This window comes from Eschrichtius robustus, chromosome 19 (genome assembly GCF_028021215.1).
Source record: "Eschrichtius robustus isolate mEscRob2 chromosome 19, mEscRob2.pri, whole genome shotgun sequence".
Taxonomy (NCBI): Eukaryota; Metazoa; Chordata; class Mammalia; order Artiodactyla; family Eschrichtiidae; genus Eschrichtius; species Eschrichtius robustus.
In genome coordinates, this window is record NC_090842.1 from 55874046 (window position 1) to 55900434 (window position 26389).

At 53.3% G+C, this 26389-nt stretch overlaps 3 protein-coding genes across 7 annotated transcripts; 2 read left to right on the forward strand and 1 right to left on the reverse strand.

The window, feature by feature from the left end:
• Window positions 1–7014: 7014 nt before the first annotated feature.
• On the forward strand, window positions 7015–12743 carry PSMD8 (proteasome 26S subunit, non-ATPase 8). Its single transcript, XM_068528744.1, has 7 exons — window positions 7015–7386; window positions 8410–8482; window positions 8613–8715; window positions 9901–10066; window positions 11054–11154; window positions 11680–11791; window positions 12508–12743. Exons 1-7 carry the CDS (start codon window positions 7024–7026, stop codon window positions 12643–12645), a joined length of 1056 nt encoding a protein of 351 aa, XP_068384845.1. The 5' UTR covers window positions 7015–7023; the 3' UTR covers window positions 12646–12743.
• Window positions 12744–13588: 845 nt separating this feature from the next.
• Window positions 13589–16926, reverse strand: GGN (gametogenetin). Its single transcript, XM_068528075.1, has 2 exons — window positions 14678–16926; window positions 13589–13756 (listed from the first exon to the last, which is right to left on the reverse strand). The coding sequence occupies exons 1-2, from the start codon at window positions 16546–16548 to the stop codon at window positions 13639–13641; spliced, it is 1989 nt and encodes a 662-aa protein (XP_068384176.1). The 5' UTR covers window positions 16549–16926; the 3' UTR covers window positions 13589–13638.
• Window positions 16927–17915: 989 nt separating this feature from the next.
• SPRED3 (sprouty related EVH1 domain containing 3) lies at window positions 17916–26139 on the forward strand. 5 transcript variants are annotated; one of them, XM_068529171.1, is made up of 6 exons: window positions 17916–18415; window positions 19962–20142; window positions 21286–21454; window positions 21588–21661; window positions 23817–23960; window positions 24693–26139. In XM_068529171.1, the coding sequence occupies exons 2-6, from the start codon at window positions 19966–19968 to the stop codon at window positions 25356–25358; spliced, it is 1230 nt and encodes a 409-aa protein (XP_068385272.1). In that variant the 5' UTR covers window positions 17916–18415; window positions 19962–19965; the 3' UTR covers window positions 25359–26139. The 5 variants fall into 5 exon arrangements, with proteins under 5 accessions (XP_068385272.1, XP_068385270.1, XP_068385269.1 ...); XM_068529169.1 differs by having other exon boundaries at window positions 17916–18411; XM_068529168.1 differs by lacking the exon at window positions 17916–18415 and adding an exon at window positions 19691–19751.
• The last annotated feature ends 250 nt before the right edge of the window (window positions 26140–26389 follow it).

Genomic DNA, 26389 nt, shown 5'->3' on the forward strand with positions numbered 1-26389 from the left:
CTACAGTCAAACAGGGCCCTCCATGACCCAGGCCCGTTGCTATGACCTGCAGTCTGTTCTGATTGTTCAGTGCCCAGGTTTAATACTAGTTGTTAAATATTTTGAATGGAAACACGTATCTAGTGTCTATCTTAAGGAGGGGGCTCTGGAGAGGTTAGGATTTTTGTTTTGGTTGCAAGTAGCAAAAATTTCACTCAGTGGTCCATATGGAAATGGTAATTTATGGACTTTGTTAACATAGGCTTCAGGTACAGTGTGATCCAGAAGTCCTCAATGTCCATAGGATTCTGGCTCCATTTCTCTACCTTTCCCTGCTCTGCCCTTCTCTGAGGGTGGTCTCTGACCTCAGGCCAGCCCACTTCACCGTCTGAGCCTGCACATCCACATGTCTTACTGTCCAGAGAAAAAAGGGGCTGAAGTCCAACATTCCCAGGCAAAAGTCCTGTCAGTCACTCTGATTGGGTGGGGTTGGGTCATAAGCTCACTACTTTACCACTCACTCTGCCAGACAGATGGGACCTTGATTGGGTTAAGCCCTTCAGAGCCCACCCCTGGAGCTGAGGGTTGTCAATCCCTCCCTAATCTCTTGCTTATGTGTGAGGAAGGGCAGCTCTTGTAAGGAACATGTGTGTCAAGAAGGGGAAAAGGACAGACCGAAAGGCGAAAAGCAAATGTGCCTTTGTACTCCACTCCCTGTCCACCCAATAGGCTCAACTCCAGCCCCTCCCCAGAGGTCTTGGGTGAAGGGACTATGCAGGTCCTCTGATCACCCCCTCCACTCCTTTACTGTAGAAGTAGAGGCCCACGGGACACACCCACTGAGGGGACACCAGGGCAGACAGTTGGACCAGCTTGTCCGTGATGAGGCAGCATAGCTCCAGAGCAGGAAAGGCCACCGAGGTCACATTATAGAGCTTAGGAATTATCAGAAGAGCATTCAAGCTGAGAAGCTGAAGGACATGGTCAGATGTAGAAAGATGCCCTGGCTGCCCTGTGGAGGATGGCTCAGGACTCGAGGCAGTAGGCCAGGGACCTGGGCAGGAGGGGATGGTGCGGGACCAAAGCCTGGTGTGGGAGGGAGAAGAAGGGACAGGCGGGAGGGATGCTTAGGAGGCCTAGTGAACAGGCTGTGAAGCTGACAGGCCATGGCAGGAGTGGGAGCAAGGGGGGCGTTTAGGAAGAGGCCCAGGTCTCTGCCCTGGGGACTGGGAGACAAAGAGGCTGTCCCTGAGATGAGGACTGGGGAGAAGGAACAGGTTTGGGGGAGACACTAAGGCCATTTGGGGTCATGGTTGGTGTGGGAGGTCTGACAGACTTCTAGAGGAGCCTGTCCAGGAGGCTGTGGGAACCCCAGGTCTGGGGCTCAGGAGGGAGGTCAGCGATGGCCAAGCAATACGCACAACAGTCAGTGATACAGATACACCTATCAACAAAATTCACTGCATTGATGCGATTAAGGAGAATGTGATGAGATAACATCCTGTTCTGACCTAAGTCCATTCAGGCTGCTGTAACGGAAGACCATAGACTGGGTGGCTTACAAACAACAGAAATTTCTCAGAGTTCTGGAGGCTGCGAAGTCCAAGTTCAAGGCGCTGGCAGATTCGGTGTCTGGTGAGAACCCGCTTCCTGGTTCATAGATGACCATCTTTTTACTGTGTCCTCACATGATGGGATGAGGAAAGTCACTGAGGTCTCTTTTATAAGGACATTAATCTCAGATATGAGGGTTCTGCCCTCACAGGCTAATCGCCTCCTGATACCATTACATTGGGAGTTAGGTTTCAAAGAGTAGCCCCCACTCACCGCAACTAGAGAAAGCCCACGCGCAGCAACGAAGACCCAACGCAGCCAAAATAAATAAATAAATAAATAAACAAGAAAAACAAAGACAGATGGCATATGGCATATGGTAGTTAAATGCCAAAGCCATTTTCATTAAAATTTTATAGGTAGAGTCCACACATATGAAAAACTAGAGCTCATAAATGCGTTCAGCAAAGTTGCAGTACACAAAGTCAACACACAAAAATCGGTCGCATTTCTATACACCCGCAATGAATAATCTGAAAAGGAAATTTTAAAAAAATCCTATTCACAACAGCAACAACAAAAAGAATAAAAGTTTTAAGAATAAATTTATAGGGACTTCCCTGGTGGTCCAGCGGTTAAGACTCTGTGCTCCCAATGCAGGGGACCCGGGTTTGATCCCTGGTCAGGGAGTTAGATCCCGCATGCTGCAACTAAAGATCCCGCATGCCACAACTAAGACCCGGTGCAGCCAAATAAATAAATAAATAACTATTTAAAAAATAAATTTACGCAAGGAGGAAAAAGACTTGTATACTGAAAGCTACAAAACATTGCTGAAAAAAATTAAAGACTTAAATAAATGGAAAAACATTCCATGTTCATGAATTAATATTGTCGACTATACTATCTGAATTAGTTTGCTAGGGCTGCCATAAGGAAATATCACAGACTGGGTAGCTTAAACAACAGAAATTTATTTTCTCACAATTCTGGCCAGAAATTCAAGATCACAGTGTCAGCAGGTTTGGTTTCTGAGGCCTCTCTTCTTGGCTTGCTGATGGCTGCCCTCTTGCGGTGTCCTCACGGTCTTTCCTCTGTGTGGTCACATCACTGGTGTCTCTTTGTGTGTCCAAAGTGCTCCTTTTATAAAGACTCCTTTCAGATTGGATTAGGGCCCACTGAGCCTCATTTTAAAGTAACCACATTTGGGGACTTCCCTGGAGGTCCAGTGGTTGACTCCACGCTTCCACTGCAGGGGTCGCAGGTTTGATCCCTGGTTGGGGAACTAAGATCCCACATGCCACGCATGGGGAGCGGCAGAAAGAAAGAAAGAAAGAGAAAGTAATCACCTTTTTAAAGGCCCTATCTCCAAATACAGTCCTGTTCTGAGGTACTGGGGGTTCGGGCTTCAACATATACATTTTAGGGGAACACCATTTAGCCCATAACATGACCCAAAGTGAAATACAGATTCAGTGCAATCTCTATCAAAATCCCAATGGCAATTTTGCATACATATCCTAAAACTCATATGGAACTCCAAATAGCCAACACTATCTTGAAACAGAAGAACAAAGTTGGAGGACTCATACTTTCTAATTTCAAAACTGCAAAGCTGCAGTAATCAAAACAGTGTCTTACTGGCATAAAGACAGACATACAGACCAATGTAATAGAATAGAGAGCTCAGAATAAACCCTCACATATATAGTCAACTGATTTTTGACCAGGTGCCAAGACCATCCAAGGAGAAGGGACACTCTTAACGACAAATGGTACTGGGAAAAATGGATGTCCACATGCAAAAGAAAAAGTTGGACCCTTACTTTATACCGTGTACAAAAATTAACCAAAACCAGATCAGATTCCTAAATTTAAGGGTGAAAACTATACTGGGAATTCCCTGGTGGTCCAGTGGTTAAGACTCAGCACTTTCACTGCCATGGGCCCAGGTTCGATCCCTGTCAGGGAACTAAGATCCCACAAGCCACGCAGGTTGGCCAAAAAAAAAAAAAAAAGTTAAAACTATAAAACGTAGGGGAAAATCTTGACCTTTGATCTGTCAGTGACTTCTTAACTATGACACCAAAAGTACAGGCAACAAAAGAAAAAGCAGATAAATTGAACCTCATCAAAATTAAAAACTTTTGTGAATCAAGGGATACCATCAAGAGAATGAAAAGCCAACCCATTGAGTGGGAGAAAATATTTGTAAATCATATATCTGATAAAGACTAGTATATAGAAGATGAAGAACTCCTATAACTCAACAACAAAAAACCACAGGCAACTCAATTTAAAATGGCAAAGGACTTGAACAGACATTTCTCCAAAATAGATATGTAAAATAGCCAGTAAGCACATGAAAACATTGTTTAACATCATTAGTTATCAGGGAAATGCAAGTCAAAACCACAGTGAGATATCACTTCACATATATTAGGATAGCTATAATAATTAAAAAACAGCAACAAATACAAGTTTTGGCAAGGATGTGGAGAAACTGGAACCCTTGTATATTACTGGTGGGAATGTAAAACTGTTCAGATGTCATGGAAAACAGTTTGGTCATTCCTCAAAAGGTTAAACATAGAATTACTGTATCATTCAGCAGTTCCACTCCAGGGTATATTATCCAGAAGAATTGAAAACATATTCTCCAACAAGTACATGTACATGCATGTTGATATCAGCAGTATTCACAAAGCCAAAAGGTGAAAACAGCCCAGCTGTCCATCAGTGGATGAATAAATAAATGTATATCCATACAATAATACAATAGTATTCAGCCATAAAAAGGCGTGAAGTACTGAAATAGTCTGTAACATCTATGAACCTCAAAACCAATATGCTAAGTGAAAGGAGCCAGACGTCTAAGGTCACATATTTTATGATACCATTTATATGAAATACCCAGAATAGGTAAATGCACAAAGACAGAATGCAGATTGGTGGTTACTAGGGGCAAGGAAAAAGGAAGGAATGGAAGGCAACAGCTTAAGGGGAATGGGTTTCCTTCTGTGATGATGAAAATGTTTTGGAGGTAGATAGAGGTGGTATTTGCACAACAGTGTGGATGTAATAAATGCCACTGAATTGTTCACTTTAGGATGATTAATTTTATTTCAATTTCACCTCAATGTAAAATATATATATAAATATGTATATAAAATGTATATAAAAAACAGTACAGTATTTACCAAGAATAAATATTTAAAAACAGTATGGGGACTTCCCTGGTGGTCCAGTGGTTAAAAATCCGCCTTCCAATGCAGGGGATGCAGGTTCGATCCCTGATCGGGTAACTAAGATCTCGCATGCTGTGGGGCAACTAAGCCCACACGCTGCAACTACTGAGCACGCGAACCACAACTAGAGAGACTGTGTGCCACAACTACAGAGCCAACGCGCTCTGGAGTCCGCGTGTGGCAACTAAGACCCAATGCAGCCAAAAATAAAAATTAAAAAAAATAAATATTAAAAAAAAAAACCAGTATGGTATTTACCAAGAATAAATATAGACCAGTAGAATACAGTAGATGACTTAAAATATGTCTGATTATTGAAGAGATTTAATATGATACAAATGTTTTTCACTTTGGTGAGAAAGTGATAGTTTAATAAATGTTTCTGAAAAAATTGACTGTGAGGATGAAATCAAATTTAGATCACTACTTCACACCATATGCAAAAATTAATTCAAGATTAATAATAAAAATTACATGTGGAAAAACACAAATACTTTACCAAAAAGTTTTGGAGACTATTTGTTTTACTTTGGCATGGGGAGAATTTCCTATGCAAAAGGGAAAGGGAAAGTTACATAAATTTGACTATGTAAAAATTAAAATTTTGCATGGCAAAAGATGAATAAATAAATTATAAATGTATATATGTATATATATTCAGAAAATAAACACTAGACCAAAGAAAATAGTTGTAACATATATGATAAAACGTTTTATCTCCAATACGCACAAGTATCTAAAAATTTATAGAAAAATGCAATAACCCCACAGAAAATTTCAGAGAAGAGGAAATCCGAATGTTCAATAAACACAGGAAAGGATGCTCAACCTCATTAGTACAGAAATCCAAACCCAGTTTTACTGAGAAATAATTAACATACATCACTGTAAGTTTAAGGCATACAGCATGATGGTTTGATTTGCATGTAATGTGAAGCGATTACCACAATAGGTCCAGCTTAAATCCATCTCTCATATAGATACAATAAAAAGAAAGAAAAAAGGCAAACAATTTCTCCTTGTGATGAGAACTCATAAGATGTACTCTCCTATCAACTTCCCTATATATCATACAGCAGGGTTAGCTGTAGTCATCAAGTTGTACATTACATCCCAATTATTTATCCTATAACTGGAAATTTGTACCTTTTGACCACCTTCCTCCAATTCCCCCTCCCCTCACCTTAAGGATCTTTACTGCAGCATTGTTAGAAGTGGCAAACAAGTAAACAAAAATAACACAAACATCAATATGGGAACCATTACATGAATTGTATATTCACGCTGTGGGATATTATGCAGCCGTTTTTGTTAAAGTGTCAGAAATATGCCCACTGATCTCCAGAGATGTCTTTAGTGTATTGCTAAAAAGCACTGTGTTTTTTAGATAATATGTATAGTACGATGCAGTTTTTCTTTAAAAACTTTTCTTAAAGACACAACTTCGGAATTCCCTGGCAGTCCACTGGTTAGGACTCTGGGCTTTCACTGCTATGGCCCCAGGGTTCAATCCCTGGTGGGGGAATTAAGATCCCCGCAAGCCACCGGTGCAGCTTGGGGCGTGGGGGTGGGGAAGACACAACTTGTTTACACACCCACTCATTCACTCATTCAACAAATATTCATTGACTGTCTACCTCGTGCTGGGAATACAGCAGTAAAGAAAACCGATAAATATCCCTTCTCTCATGGAGTTGACATTCTAAATGATGGAGACAAGAGAATTGAGAAAAAGTGGAGATTTAAATAGGCGGGTGTGATATAAATGGAAGCATCGGGGGTAGGGATAAAAAAAATTGGGAATCCTCCGCATATATGGTGGCATTTAAAGTCATTAAGACTGGATGATTTTTGTAAAGTTTGTGCGTATTCGTACAAGCTCGGAGAAAGTGTGGAAGGACGCACGCACTGAGAGACTAGAGAGAAGGACCTCGGGTCAAATCTCAGCCGTTAGTCTCTTGGAGGTTTACCCAGACTCTCAAAGCCTGTCTGTAACATGGGAAGCATAACACAGCTATGCAAATGGCTCCACCACCGCCACCTCTTGGTTTAGAAAAGCTGCCACGCAGGTGTAATCTCCAAGACAGAAACGTAGCATCTCGAAAGCCCACGCTGAAGCTAGGGCGGCCATATTGGCTACGGGAGGCGGGGAGGCGTTGCGACCGCTGCCATTTTCAGTTAGGGCAGGTGGCGACTTCCGGTCGCCATCTTGAGTGACAGCAGAGGCGGAGCTCCGACTAACATGTTCCTTAAAAGCCGGGCTCCGAGGGCACCTCCCCGAGAGCGACTGAACGCTAACCCCGGCAGGCGGAGGCAGACAGTCGCAGCCCCGCCCCCGGCTTTGGGCTCCACCTCTCGGCCCCACTTCCGCCGGGCGAGGCGATGTAGGCGTCGCTGCCGTAAATCGGGCGGGCGGCTTGCCGCATCACGGAAGATGGCGGCCGCGGCGGTGAACGGGGTGGCGGGAGCCTCGAGCTCGGGGCCTGCGGCGGCCTCGGGCGCAGTCCTGCAGGCCGCGGCCGGCATGTACGAGCAACTCAAGGGCGAATGGAACCGTAAAAGCCCCAATCTTAGCAAGTGCGGGGAAGAGCTCGGCCGTCTCAAGGTAGGGATCGGCCGGGGGTGCTTCGAGGGGTCCAGACCCAGGGGGAGGCCGCAGCGCCGACACGACTAGGACGGGCTGGGCGATCCAATAGGGTGAAGGATTCGGAACAGCCAAAGTGCGGGCTTGGAGGAATGAAGACGTGAGGGGGGTCTGGAATGGACCAAGTGCGGCCCCACGGTGGGGGGTGACGGAAAGAGTGTTTCTGGCACAGACGAGTGAGAAGTTAAAATTTTGGTGCTTGGAGACCTAGCTGGCTGAAGTGGCAGGACGGGGCTGTCAGAGTTTTTCTGTTGGAGGGTTCTGGACGACACCAAGTGGGGAATGAGGACTGGACAGGGTGATGGAAGAAGGAGGCTGAGATGATGGGGTTCCTGGTTAGGACCAGGTCAAGTTAGGATCTGAGAAATCGGGGGCTTAGGGATGCGTCTGTGGGGAGAGGGGCCCAGCCAAGTTGTGAGGGCAAGACTGAACTTAGGAAAAATATTCTTATAGTAGAGGACCAGAATGGGGCTCGGGTTGCTTCAGGCCAAGTGTGTTTGGGAGAGAGTACAAATACAGTGGGCTGGACCAAGTTGCTGACGGGGGTGTATCTGATAAGGGATGGTGTGTGGGCTGGCCTATGGGAAGAGGTTCGCACCCTTTCCTCCCTGGTGTAGATGGAGGGGGGTAGCTGGGCCCAGCCCACCAAAGTATGGGAAAAGATTGCCAAAGAATTGAAGGTGCTAGTGTCTTCCCACCCCTTGATTCCATTGGGTCAGGCATGGAGTGGCCTTCCTGTTTCCCCAGTGGATCTATTAATACTTGTAATATAAGGTCATCTTAAATGAGCCCTCATCATGTGCCCAGGCCCTGATCTGAGGGCTTTATGAGGACTGACTCCTTTAATACTCATAACAACCTTATGAGTCAGGGATGATGATTAGCTCCATTTTCTAGGAGGGAAAACCAAGACCTAGAAGAAGGTAAGTAACCTGTACTTGAAGTCCCATCTTCTTTCCTTCCTTCCCCTGCCCTCCTCGTCAGCTGGTTCTGTTGGAGCTCAACTTCCTGCCAACCACAGGGACCAAACTGACCAAACAGCAGCTCATTCTGGCTCGTGAGTGTCACTGGGGTTGGGGGGGTGGTGGTGGTGGTGGTTATGGGCTGTGGTGATGGCAGGAATGGCAGCAGTGGTGGTCAGGGTCGGAGAACAGTCACCTCCTGAGAGCTTCCCCTGTTACCTACAGGTGACATCTTGGAGATCGGGGCCCAGTGGAGTATCCTACGCAAGGACATCCCCTCCTTCGAGCGGTACATGGCCCAGCTCAAATGCTATTACTTCGATTACAAGTGAGGATGGGCCCTGTCCCTAATTTGGTTTGCGTGTGTGTGTGTGCGGGGGTGTTACATGATGGCTTTTTATCCTTGTTGCTCTAGCCACTTGAGACATTTTCCTTCACTTGGGAATTACCTCTTTGCATAGCTGTGTCGCCAGAAGCCTCAGGGTTAGGGGTTGGCCTGGAGGTCCTGAGTCTGGGATTATACCATCCAGTCTCTGTTGCGCTCCAGTCTGTCTCCGCCTTCACATTCCCTCTCTAAATTTCCACTCCCCAATGTAGCCACTATCCCCTTTTACCTGCCTTGGCCCCAGCCTTGTCCCCTCAGATTCATCCCTCCATGGCAGCCAGTAGGTTCTTTGTGACACTGAAATTTGACCATGTTTATCATATGCTTAGAACCTGTCCTGGCTCCCCATAGCCCTCAGGTTTCAGACCAAGCTCTTTCCTGTGGCCTCCAATGCTGTATCAGCCCTGACCCGTCTGTCTGCGTCTCCCCCATCCCAGCCCTGTCTCTCCCACTGGACTGTGAGTCTTCTATAAGCGAAGGGTCTTAGTCACTGCTGTGTCCCAGCACTGCCTAGCATGGAGCCGGGCCCAGAGCAGGGACTCACTGGCTGTGTGTTGAATATGAAACTGAATGGCTTCATAACTGAATGGGGCTTGCGTGGACTAATGATTAAGAATTTGACATCAGAAACCAGACAAACCCGAGTTTGAAACTAATTTTGCCACTTCCTGATTATATGGTCTTGGGCAAATGACTTTACTTCCCTAATCCTCAGTTTCCCCCAAAAAGTGAAGGTGATGATTCTTAATATCATAATCATAGTTAACACTTATATAGTATTTATTTGGGCCAGATACTGTTCTAATCACTACCTGGATTAAATCATTTAATAACTTAACCCTTATTTATTTAACCCACCTCTGTCAGATGGGTACTGTGGTGATACCCATTTTACAGTTGGGGAAACTGAGGCTAAGTCACTTTACTGGTGTGAGGTCACTTTCTAGGGCCCATATGATTGTGACTTTTTCATGTCTCTTTGGGCCTCAGTTTCATCTGAAAACCCAGGACTCGATACCCCTCCAAGGAGAGAGCATCAGGCAGTCGTCAGGTTCCCTGAAGCCTGGAGTGGGGCGCTTGGTCGGTACCTAAGCCCTCCTTACCTTGGTGTCCCACCCTGGTCCACAGGGAGCAGCTCCCGGAGTCAGCCTACATGCACCAGCTCTTGGGCCTCAACCTCCTCTTCCTGCTGTCCCAGAACCGGGTGGCTGAGTTCCACACAGAGTTGGAGCGTCTGCCTGCCAAGGACATCCAGACCAATGTATACATCAAGCATCCGGTGTCCCTCGAGCAAGTGAGGCTGAGGAAGGGGGAGGGGAGGGCCTGGCTAAAGGGAGTGGTACAGGGACAGACATTCGGGAGGGCTTCCTCCCAAATGAGAGGGTTCACCCATCTTTCAGCCTATGGACTCATTTGTCCAACAGCTGTTGAGCCCCAGCCCTGTACCAGGCACTGTGGTTGGTTTTCAGACTCTGCAGTGAACAAAACAGTTAGAATCTCTGATTTTGTGAGGATGACATTCAGGTGAGGAAGTGGACAATAAACAAAAAGATTAAATAACCTGTATGTGGTCTGTCAGATGTGAAGTGCTGTGGAGAAAAATAAAGCAGGAAGGAGGGTGGAGGGGCAGGGGCAGGGTGGTCAGGGAATGCCTTGCTGAAAAGGTGAAACTTGAGAAGGACTTGAAAGGGGTGAAGAACCCAACCACGTGGTCATCTGGGGGGAAAATGGTCCAGGTAGAGGGTACAGCCAGTCCAAGGGTCCCAAGACAGAAACATGCCTGGTGTGTTTGAGGGGCAGCAAAGAGGACGGTTTCTGGAACAAGGTGAGCAGAGTCAAGGAAGAGCTGTAGTACCTAAGGTTAAGAAGTAGTTCTTCGAGCTGAGGTTTCATGGGAGGATTTCGCTGTGGGGAGAGGATGGGAGAGAGGGCATTTATGGCAGGGGCAGCACAGCTTGGGCAAAGATGTGGAGGAATGAGCTTGGGGTGCCTCCAGCTCTGTCTCCCTCCTGGAAAATAGATAATTAGATACTAACCAAGGGCAGGCTTGGAGAGTGTGTGTGTTTGTGTGTGTGTGTGTGTGTGTGTGTGTGAAAACCAGGGAGGGCTTCCGGGAAGAGTAGGACCCAGTCTGCATGGGGAATGGGTGACTGTATGGCAGAGAGTGTTCTAGTAGAGTGTAGATTATGGAGGCACTGGGAGTATGGTGAGGCCTTAGCGGGTAGGCCCCTGTGCTGCCTCATCCTCACCCTCTCTTCTTCCTCACCCCTGTCCTCTACAGTACCTGATGGAGGGCAGCTACAACAAGGTGTTCCTGGCCAAAGGCAACATCCCTGCTGAGAGCTATACCTTCTTCATCGACATCTTGCTTGACACTATCAGGTGTGTGGGGGGCCAGGGTCGTGTGGAGTTTAGAAAGAGCCTGGACTCTGGAGTCAGACAGCTCTGTGTTTAAATCCCATTCTGGCCACTTGTGATCTGGGGAAGCTGGGCACATCAGGTCTCCTTTTCTGTGAACTGGAACTGGTCGTGAGATGGGGGTAAGAGCCCTCATCTCACTATGGGCTGTGTATGTGTGTGCCTGTGGACATCAGACCCTGAGTATGGACTTGGCACCCAGACAGCACTCAGCAGACAGAGACCCTGCTGCTTCTCATGGAAGTGCTCCACGAGTCATATGGCTTCATCTCAGAGTGTGGGCCCAGGAGTCCCAGAGATCTGAGTGTGGACCCTACTGTGGCCCTAGCTTTGCAACTCTAGTCAAGCTACTCTCCCCTGAGCCTTGATTGGTTGAACAGGGCAGGTAACACATTCCAGCCATCAGTGCTGAACTGAAGGGTCCGGCCTGAGAGGACAGGGCCTGGAGAGTTGTCTGTGCTCAGTAATGAGAATCTCATCTTCCCCCAGGGATGAGATTGCTGGGTGCATCGAGAAGGCCTATGAAAAAATCCTCTTCACTGAGGCCACCCGGATCCTCTTCTTCAACACACCCAAAAAGATGACAGACTACGCCAAGAAGGTGGCTGGGGTGGAGGGCAAGGGACCACGGGACCAGCGAGCCAAGGGGTGCACTCACTAACAGCAGGGTGGGGTGGCCTGGAGGGACACTGGAGCAAGACTGCCCAGGTTTAAATCCAGTTGTGTGACCTCAGGCAAGTTGCCGAACTTCTCCGAACTTCAGTTTCCCTACGTGTAGAAAGGGGCTAGAGTTTAATATGTGGGATGAGCTTAGCCCAGCACCTGGCACCAGGTGCAGGTGGAGGCTTAGCATATGTTGGTTGCTGGGCTTATCAGAATTCCTTGGAGGTTGCAGCTTTTCCCCACAAGACTTTGCTTCATTTGGTCTGGGGTATTTGTGTGGGAGCAGTGCCCCTGGAGATGCTGATGCATGGGGTGCAATAGCCCTGGTGACTGAGGAGGGTCAAGATCAGACTGGAAGAGGTGAAATTGAACTTGAGCGATTGTGACAGCTGATACTTAGTGATCGTTTACTCTGGTCCAAACACTATTCTCAGCACTTTTGATTCACTGAATCCTCACAGCAGACCCAGAAAAGTGTGTGATTAGGGTCCCCATCTCAAACATGGAGAAACTGAGGCACAGAGAGGTGAAGTTACTTGCCTAGGGTTGTGCAGGGTAGAGTAGGGTTAGTGACAAAAGCGAGCCAGGGCCCACATGGGTAAGGGGAGGGTGCCTGTGTGATCACCGACCCATCTCATCTCTCCCTTCTTGCAGCGAGGGTGGGTCCTGGGCCTCAACAACTACTACAGCTTTGCCAGCCAGCAGCAGAAGCCAGAAGATACCACCATCCCCTCCACGGAGCTGGCCAAACAGGTCATCGAGTATGCCCGGCAGCTGGAGATGATCGTCTGAGCCCACCAGGCACTGGGGTGGAGCAGAGCTTGCATTATTTAAGGCAGTTGCAGTGCAGGGTTTCCCCCAATAAAGGTGGATTGACATTTTCTCTCTTAGGCCCTTGTCTCCCCGAGTGGAATGGTAGGGACGTAAGTTCTTATCTCTGAAGAACTTGGAGGTTTGGGGGCCCTAGGAGGTCTGAGATAACCCTGGGTCAGCCTCCGTCCAGTGGCCATTGCTCGAGGTCTCAAATACAGATGTCCACTGTGGGGGCCCAGTGGCACAGCGGGGGGAGCACAGGCCCCGGGTAGAGGGACTGTTGCAGGCAGCTGTGGACACACAGAAAGGCCAGACCAACGTACCAGAGTGTTTCAGTGAAGGGGGCGAAGTGTCCTGATTTTGAAAAATGTTTGCAATGAATTAAACCAGTTTTTTAAAATGACATGCTAAATGGACCTCTGTGGAACAAAAGGCATGGGCCCTGCCATGGGCTTGCCTTGGTTCCCACTCTTCTGAGCCAGTGCTGTGACTTATGACCTCCTGCACCTCCCAGCCTGTTTCCTGCCTTGAAGTTCTCAAGAAGGTGTTTAAGGCAGAGTCCAAATCTGGCTGAGCCATTTGTGGTTTGTGGGATTTTCAAGAAAGTCACCTAGAGTCGGTTTCCCCAGCTGCAGAAAAGGAATGATCATTCCTGCTTTCCAGAGTGATTTGCACTGAACCCCTGTGCTTGGCACCAGATCGGCTTGGAAATGGGGCTGATGGTATTAAGGGGAATGAGAACATCTCACCCCTGGGTGCATCAGTCCACGTGCTGGATGAATGGAACCTCTCTTATTGCTAGTCTGGGTCCAGCCTCCTGTGGCCAGGATGTGGTGCTTTCATGGAGACCTCTGCCCCGCCCCACCCCTTCAACCCTTAGCCAGTGACTGACAGACATCTAGGCATCTAGGCATCTGGATGGTTATTTTATTGTCAAGGAGAGGAAGGCAGAGGGCGTTGAGCAGACTGCACTCAGTTGGAATGGGTAGCCTGCAAGTCGTAGTGCTCCAGCCCAGCTACCAGGGAGCCGGCCAACGTGATGGTGGTGACCCAGCGTGGCTCACTCAGGTGGTTGGTGGGTGTGCTCAGCCTAGGGAGAGGGTAGAATCTTCAGGACCTGGCTATGTGGCCAGGCCCTTACCCCTTCTAGGCTCCACTTTCTCCATCTGTATAAGGGACCATGTCTGAATATCCCAAAGGTAGTTTAGGGCAGGGCTGTATCCACTTAAACTTAGTAGGAAAGGGGGCTGAGGGTTGGTGATAGTAGTTCTCCCAACTCCCCCTTCAGGTCCCAGCTGAGCCCCAGAGGTACCAGGGCAGAGGGTCTCCCAGTTATTCAGGTTCCTCAGGAGCCAGGGTCAGACAGACCCTGATGACCAGATCCTGAGATTTAGGGGTGAAGGAGAGGTAACTGGAGGATGCAGTGTCTCCCCTGAATCTGCGGAATCAGGAGTAACCTCTGCACCACAAGGACTGGGATATCAGTGCCCTCTGGCGGTCAAAGTCTTGGGTCAGTCGGGAGAAGGTGCCAAAGGCTGGAGGGGTAAGGAGTCTGGGGGGCTAGGCCTGGGGCTTCCTTTGGAGGCCTGCATTTATACCCGTTTGGTTCCAGAAGACCATCATCTCCCATCCCATCCCTGAAGAGCCTGGGATGTGGTCCTTCTTGATGTCATCAGGGACAGGGTCAAGGCAGTGAATAGGGTCAGGCCAGCTGGGACCAGTTTTCCCTCCCTGATGGCTCCAGAGAGTAATAAGAGGGTCAAGGGTCACGTTGGAGGTCTGGATACTAAGGAGCGGGGCCAAGGTGTTCTCTGTCAGGGATCAGCATGATACCAAGGCTCCTCTTGGTGCTGAAGGGTTGGAGCTCAGCTGGGTTTGAGATGCAGCCAAGGGGAGGGTCTAGGGTCAGCTGGGGTCAGGACGCCAAAGGGTTGAATGGGGCACTCCAGGAAAGTCGGGTTCAGGATTGGAAGGGTATGCCTCCCCTCCCTACTCCTCGACCTCCCCTCACCAGGCAGACACGTTGCGTGGCAGGCGGCGATGGCGTGGCTGGTGGCGGCAGTAACACTTGAAGGGACAAGAGTTAAGCACCTGGAAGGATGGCCAGTGGCGCGCGGCGCCCGAGTTAACCGTCCCCGCTGGAGGAGCCCCGCTGCCACCACCCCCGCCACCACCGCTGTCAGTCACAGTAGTTGCAGTACATTCGCGAGGACCATCTCCAGGCGCGCCATTCTCACGCGGAGCGGCCCGGGCTGCGCGGGGACACTTGTTCCGGCGCGTGCGGACCTTGACGGGCGCGGGCGCAGGTGGCGATGGCTCAGCCACGGTGGGAGCTGGAGCCGGGGGTGGGGCCGGGCCTGGGGCCTGGTCAGCGGCCAAGGCGAGGGGCAGAGAGGGAGCCGGAGCGGGAGCCACGGCCGACTCCAAGTGGCCAGGGCTTGGTGTGGGCGGGAGCGCCACGGGCAGCGGCGTTGGCTGGAGCACGGGCGGCTGCGGCGCGGGAGGCGGCGTGGGTGGTGGCGCGGGTGGGTGCTGCGGCGCTGGCGGCGGCGGCAGCAACTCCTGCGGGCTGGGAGGCCCGGGGCGCACAGTCTCGCCATTGGTGGGCGCCGGGAAGATGAACACAGGCGGCGCCAGCAAGGCGGGTGCGGGCCTCCGGGGCCCGGGAGCTGGATGCATCTGCCCTGGCGCAGGCGGCGGGGAGCCCCTGGGCCCTGAGAGCGCGACTGCGCGCCGTCGGGGCGCCCCGACGCCTCCGCCAGCTCCACTGAAGCGAAAGTGGCGTTCAGGGCCATCAGGGGGGCTCACCCAGTCAAATCTGGGCTTCGAGCCTGGGAAGGTGGTGTAGGATGGAGGAGTAAGGGTCCGGGCGTGGGACGCAGGCGCCGAGGGTGGTCCAGAACACCCCTCGCCGTCTCCATCGCCGCCCTCTGCTTCCTGAGTTCCCCGAGGGACCTCTCCCGAGGGGCGAGAGGCCCCAGGAGCCAGAGGTCCCTGCTTCAGGACCTCAGCGTAGGAGATGGCGCCCGAGGCGGCGGAGAAGAGTCCTCCTCCGCCGCTGCCCCCGAGAGAGGCTTTGGCCGCTAAGGAACTCGACGCCGCCGCAGGGGACAGCTGGGGCCCCGACTTGAAGGTGACTTTACACAACAGGCTCAGGCCGGGCTCGGAGGCCACAGACCGGGCCATTTCGCCCTCGCCTGCTTGGGGAGGTGCCCCTCTGCGGGCTCCGCCGGCCGTCTGGCCCTCGCTACCGTGCCTGGCCTGGCTTTCTGTAGGGGTTGCGGCGGATGTGGCCAGAGCAGGAGTGCTTCTGCGTTCCGGGGGCTGCGGGTCGGAAGGTGTCGGTAGTGGCGGCTTCCGCGGCTCCAGGGGCGGCGGAGTCGGGGATGGGGCCCTCGGGACAGGGTCGGGGTCCTCTCCGGTTAGTTGCCGGGGCGGCGGCGGCAGCGGGCGGAGGCTGGGAGGGTCGCCCTGGCCGCGATGGCTCGCCTGCAGCAGACCGCGGATCCGGGGCACCGGAGTGCCCGTGGGTTTTCGCCACTTAGACGGCGCGGGCAGCAGGGTCCCCACGGGGGGCGCGGGTGGTGTGGAGACCGCGGCCGCAGTCGCCTCCTCTGAAGGGGGCGTCACTGGCGAGGGCAGTTCTAAGGTCAGGGGCAGGGGTGAGGGTGAGGCCTGGGGCTCCGGGGGTACCAGGAGTCCCGGGGGCGCGGAGCTGCCAGGGAACCAGACGCCCAGCCCGCGAGCCAGGCGCATGGCCGGGGAGGAGGGGGTCCTCTCGGGCTCCACAAGTGATGTCCGGCGGGAGTTGGAGGACCGGTCCGAGGCCTGCTCTTTTCGGGAGCCCCCGCCCGCGGACGGCTCCGACTGCACGTTCCCCATTTCTGACGGAGGTCGGGGACTGTGGTCAGAAAAACTTCCGCCAGTCAATCTGCCAGGGCTGTGGGGTCCCCACGAGGCTGGCTGTACTTGGTCCTATCCGTCAGCACCGGCCCCGCCCTTGTCCTCCAAGATCCACTCAGGCACTAGTCTCTCCCCGCCTTCCTGTTCCGTGACTCTTGATGTTCACATCTTCTTCCCCGTGGCCCCATACAGTTGCTGTTCAGATACTTAGTCCTCCATCCTCCTAGTGTACTAAGTTTGGGTCCCTGTCTCCCTGGCTGGTCCCTCATATCACATCCCTACACTTTGACCACGTCTCAGGTCTCTAAGCTCCAAGACACAGGTCTTGCCCGCTTTCCTGTCAGTCATTCAGGCCACATCACTCATGATGGTTGTGCTCTGTAGCCTATAAGACCTACAAAGGGTTCAAGCTTTTCTCCGCGGACTCCAGGCTCCAGAGGCCCAGGCCCCGCCCCCGCCCTCTGGTCCTGCCCCGATTGTCAGGGAATCTGGCCTTCTCAACACCCCCCGCCCCAGGTCTGGCCCCGCCTCCGCTTAACAAATTCCCGGTATTCTTGTCAGGCTAACCGCTCAGTCACCACCTCTAACCCTCAGATCTCTCTCTCTGTGTTGATCATTTGGTCCTGCCCTCTTCCCAGGCTTTAGTCCTAAATTTCTTTTCCCGCTCCTGGTCTAGCTGCAGGCCTCACACTCAGGCCCTACCCCTTTACCCAAGCTCCGTCCTGGCTACTCCTTCGCTCAGAGGATCCCACTCACCGACTCCTCCAGCTGACCAAAGTTCAGACCGCGGCCCCCTGGGCCCAGGGCAGGGCGGGGAACGGCCGTAGCAGAAAATAACCGAAAAGAACGGGGGTGCGGGTGAAGGCAAGTGGGCGAGACTGCGAGGGCGGACCCCGAGATCTAGGCCACGCCCCCGGGCTCGAGGCCCCGCCCTCCTTGAACCAGCTTGGGCACGGCCCCTTACGAACCTGGTTCTCCCTTTGAAATACTCGGGAGTCTTCTTCCCCGCCCCCAAGCCTTGTAGTCCTAGGCCCCACCCCTATAGAACGTTTTAAGCCCCTCCCCTTTATAATGCCCCGCCCCTCTCCGTTAGTCTCTCTCCCGAAGCCCCGCCCATTACAAACACTGCTACGTAGCTCCTCCCTTTTGGAGCTCTCCGTCGTCCAGCCCCTAAAGACAATTTACTTATAAGCTCCGCCCTCTTAGGACTTGGCAACCTCTCTTCCCTAGACCCTCTCCTTCCTCGGGCCCGCCCAGAAGGCCCTTCCTCCGTGGACCCGCCCCTTTCTTGACGCACGCGCTTGTCCGCGCCTTCGGCGTCCTCACCCTCTCCTTCCCCCAGGTCCTCCGACCCCGCCTCCTTGGAAATGCTCCCTTCTTGCCCCACCCCTTTTCTAACCTAGCCAGGCACCCAGCCCCTCCCATTTAGAACCCAAAACGTAGACCCTCGCCTCTTTAGAACCTTGAGACCAGGCTCCGTCCCGGACCCCGTCCCCATATCTTCAGGGACCAATGGCGCGGATGGGTGGGAAAGTAGGGGATCCTCTCTGGATCCTGAGAAAATGCGGGCTGGGGGGCTGTTCGCTGGAGCCAGTGCCGGGCTCTAGGACCCAGCGGGCAAGTGCGCCTGCCTCGCGCTTACCCCTCCCCCCAAGCCGCCCCCTCCCCCCCACCCATCTTTCAGGTTCCCCCTCCCTCCCCCCTCGCCCCGGCTCCCGGTGCCCGTCTCTAGCGCCGCCGGAGCCAGCGAGGGAGCCGGAGCGAACAGGAGGAGGAGGAGGAGGAGGAGGAGGAGGAGGAGGCCACGTCGCCACCGCTCGGAGCCCGGCCGGAGCCTCGCAGGCAGGTGCAGAGGGGGGCGAGGGGGCGGGGGCTGACAGACCGCCTGTCACGGTGAGGGGGCAGACGGCACCGCGCTGCGCCTCCTGCCCACCGGGGCGCCCCCCAGACCCTGGCTGGAAGGACAAGGGGGTGGGGGCCCCCAAACTGCGCCGCAGCCATTTGGGGTACCAGTGTCCATTTGGGGGGCCTGGACTTTCTCGGAGGACGCCCCATTCATAAATTTCCGTACTGGACCCTCACCATTGGGGAACTCAGGGGACCACTCCCCCCGGGAAACAGATGTGTGGGGAGCGTGGGGCATCCAGAAATCCCGGCGTCCCATCCCAGTAGGCCCTGGTGCGGTGGGGACCCCTGCCCTCTTTCTCTGCTTCACCTGTTGTCGGGGGAGGCGGGCGGACAAAGGAAGCAGCGTCACGTGACTGCTCATTCACAAAATCCCATCCCATTGAGAAAAGGGGGCTGGGGGCGCTGCGGCCGCCCCTTCCCCTCCCCAAGGGCTGGGGAAACCCGGCAGCCTGCAGGTGGGGGAAGGGGCTAGACCTCGTTGCTGGGGTCCCTAAGTCTGGGGCGCCAAGGTCCCTGCGCTCGGCGGTAGTGAGGGGTTGGACGCTGATCCCGATTACTGGGCGGAGGGCTAAGTCCCTTGAGCTGGGGGGCGGGGTAAGATGGTTCTGAAGGATGCTGGGGCGGGGAAGGAGAGGAGGAGGGATCAATTCCCCCCGCCCCCACCCCCCGCAATCTCTGCCCCTTGCCTTTCCTCGGCAGGGGCCTGAGGGAGCAGGCTTGATTTTTGTGAATGAAATGCTCTCTGGATGTGTCTCGGTCGCCCGTTTCTGGCTTCCTCTGCCTCCATCTCCCTTTCGGCCTGTCTCTGGCCATTTCTGGTTCTCTCCTTGCTCCCTGCCCATCTCCCGTTGCTGGGTGACTCAGTGAGCTTTGCATCCGGTCTCATTCATAAATCCGGGAAGGGGTGGGGGGGAAGAGAACCTGGGTTTCTCACCCAGCCAGTGGCCTGGGCGGCAGGGTGCGGAGGCAGTGTAGGGGGGACTGGAGCTGAGTTGATGGGCTCTAAGAAAATACATATGCGCAGGCACCCAGCTGTGAGGGGGACGATGGGTGGGGCTGTGGGTACGTGCTGAGGGAGGAGAAGGAGACAGGGTTGATAGGGGATGAGCAGGAGGAGGAAGGGAAGTGGAAGAGCAAAGCTATGGGGGTGAGGATGGGAAAGATGGGGAAAGGGAGGAAAGGTGGGTATGGAGAAAAAAGGTAGATATGGAGAAGAAGGTAGGCATGGGAGAAAAGAGATGGCAAAAGGAAGAAAGAAGCCATGCTGGAAGAAGGTGGGCATAAGAGAGGTGACGGGTATGGGGAGACAGTGGGCCTAGGGGAGGAGGTGGGTGTGGAAGGTAAGGTGAGTATGGGTGGCTAAGGGTGCAGTAGATCCAGCTGTGAGGGATGAAGAGCAGAGATGAGGGTTGGGGGAACACTGAATAGGAGAGCAGGATTGACGCTCACTGACCCTGTTGTCCCTGTCCCCCCACCTCCTCCAGGTACATGGTTCGGGTCCGAGCCGTGGTGATGGCCCGAGATGACTCCAGTGGGGGCTGGCTGCCTGTGGGGGGCGGGGGCCTCAGCCAGGTGAGCGTATGTCGGGTCCGAGGGGCCAGGCCCGAGGGGGGGGCCCGCCAGGGGCACTACGTCATCCACGGGGAGCGCCTCCGGGACCAGAAAGTGAGCCACCCTGGGGCGTGGGGGTAGGGTGCGGGTGTGGGGAAGTAGGGGAATGGGACTGGGGATGTAGAGGTGAGGTCAGGTCATCTCCCAGCACCGGGGTGTGGGATGGAGTTGGAAGTACATCTGTCCTCTGTCTGAGAGTGGGGAGTTTCGGGACTATTTGGGGTATTAAGCAGGTCCTGTCCGCTGCCATTGCCTGCTGGACTGTCACAGCAGCCTCCGCACTGGTCTCCTTGCCCTGCTCCTGCTCCCTCCCCCAACCTCAGTCTGTTCAAAAGAGGCTGGGCTAACACCTGACTCAGATCATATCCCTCCTCGGCTCAGAACCCTCCCCGTGGCTCCATCTTGCTCAGAGATCCTCACCACGAGGATTTTACACCACTGGCCCCTGTCTGCCTAAGTATATGGAGGCATTTGGTGGGGGGACCGTCTGGAAGTGTCCAGTAGGGTTTACAATCCTAATGTGGGTTCAGCAGGAATGTTCTGGGCTGTCTGGCCTGAAATGGAAAGAGAATGTTGACGTTTCAGCTGGGGATGTAGTAGAAAGGTTTGGATCGTTTGAAAAGGCTTGGGGTAAGGGTTGAATTTCAGAGCAAGGATCGGAAGGAACAATGTAGGGGGGTTTGAAATGGTGTGAAAGAATATAGTGGTGTTGGGCAAGAAGATGAGGGAACTTCTAGGGTGTTGACCAGCATCTGAGGGGAAATCTGTGGGAGTTTGTTAAGAATTTGGGGATAATATTTGGGGAGCTTATTGGGGCATCAGAAGGGTACTAACAATAACATTTTGAGATGTTCAGTAAAATTTGGGGAGTATGATTGAGTCAAATGGGGGATATTGGCTATCAGAAAGAGGTTGACTCATTTTTTGAAGCATTCAATAAAATTTGGGATTCCTATTGAGATATGGGGCGGGGGATGGTTAGGAAAATGTAAGGATCAAGGGGTTTGGGGGAAATATTGGAGTATCAGAGGTGTGCTCAGTAAAGTTGGGGAGTGGTATTGGGGTGTTGATCAGGGTTCAAGGGTACACCTAGGATTGAGAAATGAGGTTTGTGGGATGCTCTGGTATAGAGTCTGGGGAAGTCACAGGCATGGCTGGAAGAGGGTATCTGACCTGGCCCCTTCCTGCCCCCCTCAGACTACCTTGGAGTGTACCCTGCGGCCAGGCTTGGTTTACAACAAGGTGAACCCCATCTTCCATCACTGGAGCCTGGGTGACTGCAAGTTTGGGCTGACGTTTCAGAGTCCGGCAGAGGCTGATGAGTTCCAGAAGAGCCTGCTGGCAGCGCTGGCTGCACTGGGTCGAGGTGAGTGGCGCAGGTGGTGTGCATTGGTGGCGGGGGGTGGGGGTGGGGGGTGGGCGGGGGGGGGGAGCTGGGGTGGAGGGGTGGGAGAAGCTGGGCCCAGGGAACTCACTCTCTGCCTTTCTCCCTGCCCCAGGCTCGCTCACCCCCTCCTCCTCCTCCTCCTCCTCCCCTTCCCAGGATACCGCAGACACTCCCTGCCCTCTGACGGTGAGTCTCCAGGATGCAGCTCTGCTGGGAGGGCAGGGGTTTCTTTCTATGCTACAAACATTCTTGAGCACCTACTGTGTATCCAGCGCCATGCCACGTGCTGGGGACACGAATTTGGGCCCAAACAATAGTGTCAACTTTGATCCCAGTTATTCTAGTTTTTCTGTTCTATCTTGATTTATACGTTCATTCAAGGGTATTTATTGAACACCTTGAATAAGAAGTGTTTTAAGCACTGGGGATACATCAGTGAACAAAACAAAATCCCTTTCCTCGAGGAGCTTCTATTCTAGTGTGGAAAGGCAGAAAAAAATTTAAGGTACACTATAAAAATTAATAAATCTTAAAAGTAAATGGGTGAACAAATTAATGGGAAATCCATCCTTCTCAGGGGTACAAACCTTGGAGTCATCCTTGCCTCCTCTCCTCTTTTATGCCCCTCATCTAATCTGTCAGCAAATATTGGCTCCACTTTCTTTTTTTTTTTTAATTTGGCCGCACCGCATGGCATGTGGGATCTTAGTTCCCGGACTGGGGATTGAACCCAGGCCCTGGCAGTGACAGCGCTGAGTCCTAACCACTGGACCTCCAGGGAATTCCCTGGTTCCACTTTCAAAATGATCGGAATGTGCCTCCAACCTGGTTACTGTTCAACCTCATCTCCCCACTGGACCATCTCATCAGCTGCTCATCATCAACTGCCCCCTCCCCACCATCTCCTTTCCCCACACACAGCCAGAGGGACCCGATTGACATCTAAGTCAAATTATGGATATCTCCCACTTACAACCCTACCCAGGCTCCATCTCGTGGTAAAGGACAAAGTCCTCACAGTGGCACATAAGATCCCACATAATCTGGCCTCCTATTACTCTCCCTCATGCTCACTTGGCTCCAGCCACACTGGCCTGCTACTGGTACTCCAAAAGGGCAGGCACATTCCTGTCTCAGCGCCTTTGCACTCGCTGGTCCTCTGTCTTAGAACACTCTTCCCCAAATTTCCACATGGCTTATTCCCTTATTTCCTTCAGGGCTTTGCACACACATCACCTTAGTGAGGCCCTCCCTGAGTAACCTGTTTGAAATCTCCCAATGCTCCTTATCCTACTCTTTATCCCCATCTTCTAAGATATTTTTCTTATTTCCTCTCCCAATAGACAGTTTTATTATCAATGACTTTACTGTCCATCTCTCATGCTAGCATGTCAGCTCCAGGAGGGCAAGGATCTTTTGTTGCTTTCTTACTGCATCTTCAATGCTTAAAACAGTGCCTGGTAGACAGTAAGTGTTCAGTAAATATGTGTTGAATAAATTGATTGAATGAATAAATGCACAGAATGTCGGATTCAATTTGGCACTTGCTGGGGTACAGTGGGGGTTGCTCGAGAACACTTGGAGGAACAAAACTGGTTCCCTGGGCAGAAAAGGGGGATTCCCAGGGTAATGGGAGATGCAGGTGGGTCTACAAAGTCACACAGACAGGTCCCACTTGTTGAGCACTTACTCAGGAAAGGTGCTGTGCTCTCCATGCTCCATCTCACACCCTCCCAATGGCCTTTGTGAGCCTGGCATGTCGTGGGTGCTCAATGAATGTTTATTGAAGATAGTAATCGGATGAGGTGGGAATTATTCCCAAGTTACAGAAAGGAAACCAAGGGTCTGAGAAGCTCGTAAAGGACAGAGCTTGGTTTGGATGGGAAGGAACACATTCCAGGTGGGTGGAACTGCCCCAGTAAAGGTGTGGTGGTGGGAAGGAGGCAGGAAGGCAGCTGACAGCCAAGGGAGAGGGCTTCTGAGAAGGGAGGATGATTTGATGTTCTGTAGGTTGGTGAGCTGAGCAGATAAGAGAAAGTCAAATAATAATAACCATTTCCAGCTCTTCCTGTACTTCAGGCATGTTTATGCCCTTTACAGTGGGTCCTAACCACATCGTTATGAATAGACAATATTATGATCCCCATTTTACAGAAGAGGAAACTGAGGCTCAAAGAGCTGAGCTCACTTGCCGGAGGTCACACAACCAGTCAGTGGCAGAGCCGGGGCTTGAACCCAGGCCTGTCTGGCCGCAGAGCCCTCGCTCACAATGGGAGGGGGTCTATGTAAGGGCATCGGCTGTGCCCGGGGTCCCGGCTCTGAGGCCGCCAATCTCCCCCAGTCCCACGTGGACAGCGACTCCTCCTCCAGTCACAGCCACCAGGAGACGCCTCCCACCGCAGCGGCGGCCCCCATCGTCACCGTGGAGTCAGCTTCTGGCTTCGGGCCGGCCACGCCCCCCCAGCGCCGCCGCTCGTCAGCTCAGGTGCGACCTCCGACCCCCGGTGAAATAAGGCCGGGCGCTGGGGTCCCGAAAGTGGGCGGGAACTGAGGCCGCAGACGGGCAAGAAACCACAAACAGATTCTAAGGGATGGCTGACCTGACTTATGGCGGAGGAGCTTAGGCCTGGGTTCCTCGGAAGGTTGGGTGAGGGCTTCCTGCGTCTCCTGCGCTCTTGGAGATTGGAAAGTTCTGAATTCCACAGAGGTTTAGGGGATGACTCGGATAATGACTATATTAGGAAGTTGGTGGTACTCGTGGAAGGAGTTCTTTAGTGCTTAATTCACGAGGGGTGGGGCTCAGTATCCAAGGGGTAAAAGGGACCTGGGGACCAGACTCCTGCGTCCTGGAGGAGACGGCTAGGGTCCAGGAGTCTTGAATCTGAGAGTAGAGGGGGCTGGGTACTGGGATCCCGGATCTTGAGAGAGGGCAGGACTGAGAGCCTGGACCACTGGGTCCTTAAGGTGTGGGTTTGGTGCCTGGAGTCTTCTGTCGGTCCCTAGATGTCCTCTGTCCCTGGGAGGGGAGTGGGCTGAGGACTTAGAAGTCTGAGTACCGGACCCAGGCAGTCAGGATCCCAGGGCAGGATCCTAGGATGAATGAGGCCTGTGGCTGGGTCTGTGGATTTTTGGGTCTTCTAAGGCCGGGATGGATTGTGGTGGGATGTGGGGCATCACAGACCCCGCTAACTTCTTCTCCTGTGTCTTGGTCCCGCAGAGCTACCCTCCGCTCCTACCGTTCACGGGGATTCCGGAGCCTTCAGAGCCCCTGGCCGGGACAGGGGGGCTGGCCTGGGGCGGCCGTGGCTATGAGGATTACCGGCGAGCTGGGCCACCCGCACCTCTCGCCCTATCCACCTGCGTCGTGCGCTTCGCCAAGACCGGCGCGTTGAGGGGCGCAGCCCTGGGGCCCTCGACAGCCCTGCCCGCCCCTCTCACCGAGGCTGCGCCTCCAGCGCCCCCGGCTCGCCCACCCCCGGGCCCCGGCCCGGCCCCTGCGCCTGCCAAGGCCTCCCCGGAGGCGGAGGAGGCGGCACGCTGCGTGCACTGCCGCGCGCTCTTCCGCCGTCGCGCCGACGGGCGTGGCGGCCGCTGCGCCGAGGCCCCGGACCCGGGTCGCCGGCTGGTGCGCCGTCTCAGCTGCCTGTGGTGCGCCGAGAGCTTGCTCTACCACTGCCTGTCGGATGCCGAGGGCGACTTCTCGGACCCGTGCGCCTGCGAGCCGGGCCACCCGCGCCCCGCCGCGCGCTGGGCCGCGCTGGCTGCGCTCTCCCTCGCCGTGCCCTGCCTCTGCTGCTACGCGCCCCTGCGCGCATGCCACTGGGTCGCAGCGCGATGCGGCTGCGCAGGCTGCGGGGGTCGCCACGAGGAGGCGGCGCGGTGAGGACGGCCTGGTGGGTCCGGTAGCCGGACCGAGGACCCAAAATTGAGGGTCCAGGACCCCGGACTCCGTTCGGACCCCAAACCCAAACCTAGGCACACCCGGAACTTGGAGCTTGAGTTTGGATTGAGAGACCCCAGACCTGGAACCTGGACCCCAAATGTAGGACTGAGAGACCCCAGAACCAGCTTCATTGGGATGTCTGTCCAAGAGGTCCTAGGCATCCTGAGTTCTGGCGTCCCCATTCTCCATCCCCACTCCGCCCCGCTCTGGCCTAGACTGAGGAGATTCCAGGGATGCCCAGACTCTTCACCTCAGGCAGGCAGGGGAGCACACGGATCCCTGAGAATCGGGCTCTGAATCCTGACTCCCTGTTCAAATTACCGGTCTAGACTCAGTCATGCCTGGCACCATGAACCCTCAAATTACAGCCCCAGAATTAGGAGTTGCCGGTACCTGACCCTGCCTGTATACAATTACTCCCAGATCTTGAGACCCTAAGACCCAGAATCACCCCCAGATCGTTCCTGAATGCTCATCTAAAACTCGGAGCACCTGTATCTGAGATGTTCTTGTGGCTCCAGGACTTCTTAGATACCGAATCCTCTTAAGATACTCTTGAGTCCTTGGATGTGCTCAAACGGATGTTCTCTGACCCAAATGACTTGGGAGACCCATCTAAGAGCCCCCTTCCCCACATGCACACTGCCCAAGATCCAGAATTAAGACTCCAAGATGCTCTGTGAGCCAGGGATCAAAGAAGTCTGTAGACCACCAACACCAAGCCTGTGTTCCCAGGAGCTTTCGATTTCATATACAGGACTCTGAGGTGCCTAGTCCCGCAGATGTAAGACTGGAGGCAACCAACACCTCAGGGCCCAAGACATTGGTCCCAGCCCCTCAGATAGCCCTCTTCCAATCTTCCTTGGACTTGCATTTCAAGCCCCAGGATGTCCTGGAATCTTTGGCTTCTTCGTACCCACAGATTCCCCAATCCACTAAAGGCTGGGAGCCCAGCTCCCACAAGATGGGAT

Coding starts and splice junctions, on each gene's coding strand:
- SPRED3 (XM_068529168.1), top strand. CDS start 19,702: ATGGGAGAAAAGAGATGGCAAAAGGAAGAAAGAAGCCATGCTGGAAGA. Junction 21,455..21,587: donor GCTGGCTGCACTGGGTCGAG/GTGAGTGGCGCA, acceptor TCCCTGCCCCAG/GCTCGCTCACCCCCTCCTCC. Junction 21,662..23,816: donor ACACTCCCTGCCCTCTGACG/GTGAGTCTCCAG, acceptor AATCTCCCCCAG/TCCCACGTGGACAGCGACTC.
- PSMD8 (XM_068528744.1), top strand. CDS start 7,024: ATGTTCCTTAAAAGCCGGGCTCCGAGGGCACCTCCCCGAGAGCGACTG. Junction 8,483..8,612: donor ACAGCAGCTCATTCTGGCTC/GTGAGTGTCACT, acceptor TGTTACCTACAG/GTGACATCTTGGAGATCGGG. Junction 11,792..12,507: donor TGACAGACTACGCCAAGAAG/GTGGCTGGGGTG, acceptor CCCTTCTTGCAG/CGAGGGTGGGTCCTGGGCCT.
- GGN (XM_068528075.1), bottom strand. CDS start 16,548: ATGGGGAACGTGCAGTCGGAGCCGTCCGCGGGCGGGGGCTCCCGAAAA. Junction 13,757..14,677: donor CCACGCAACGTGTCTGCCTG/GTGAGGGGAGGT, acceptor CCCTCTCCCTAG/GCTGAGCACACCCACCAACC.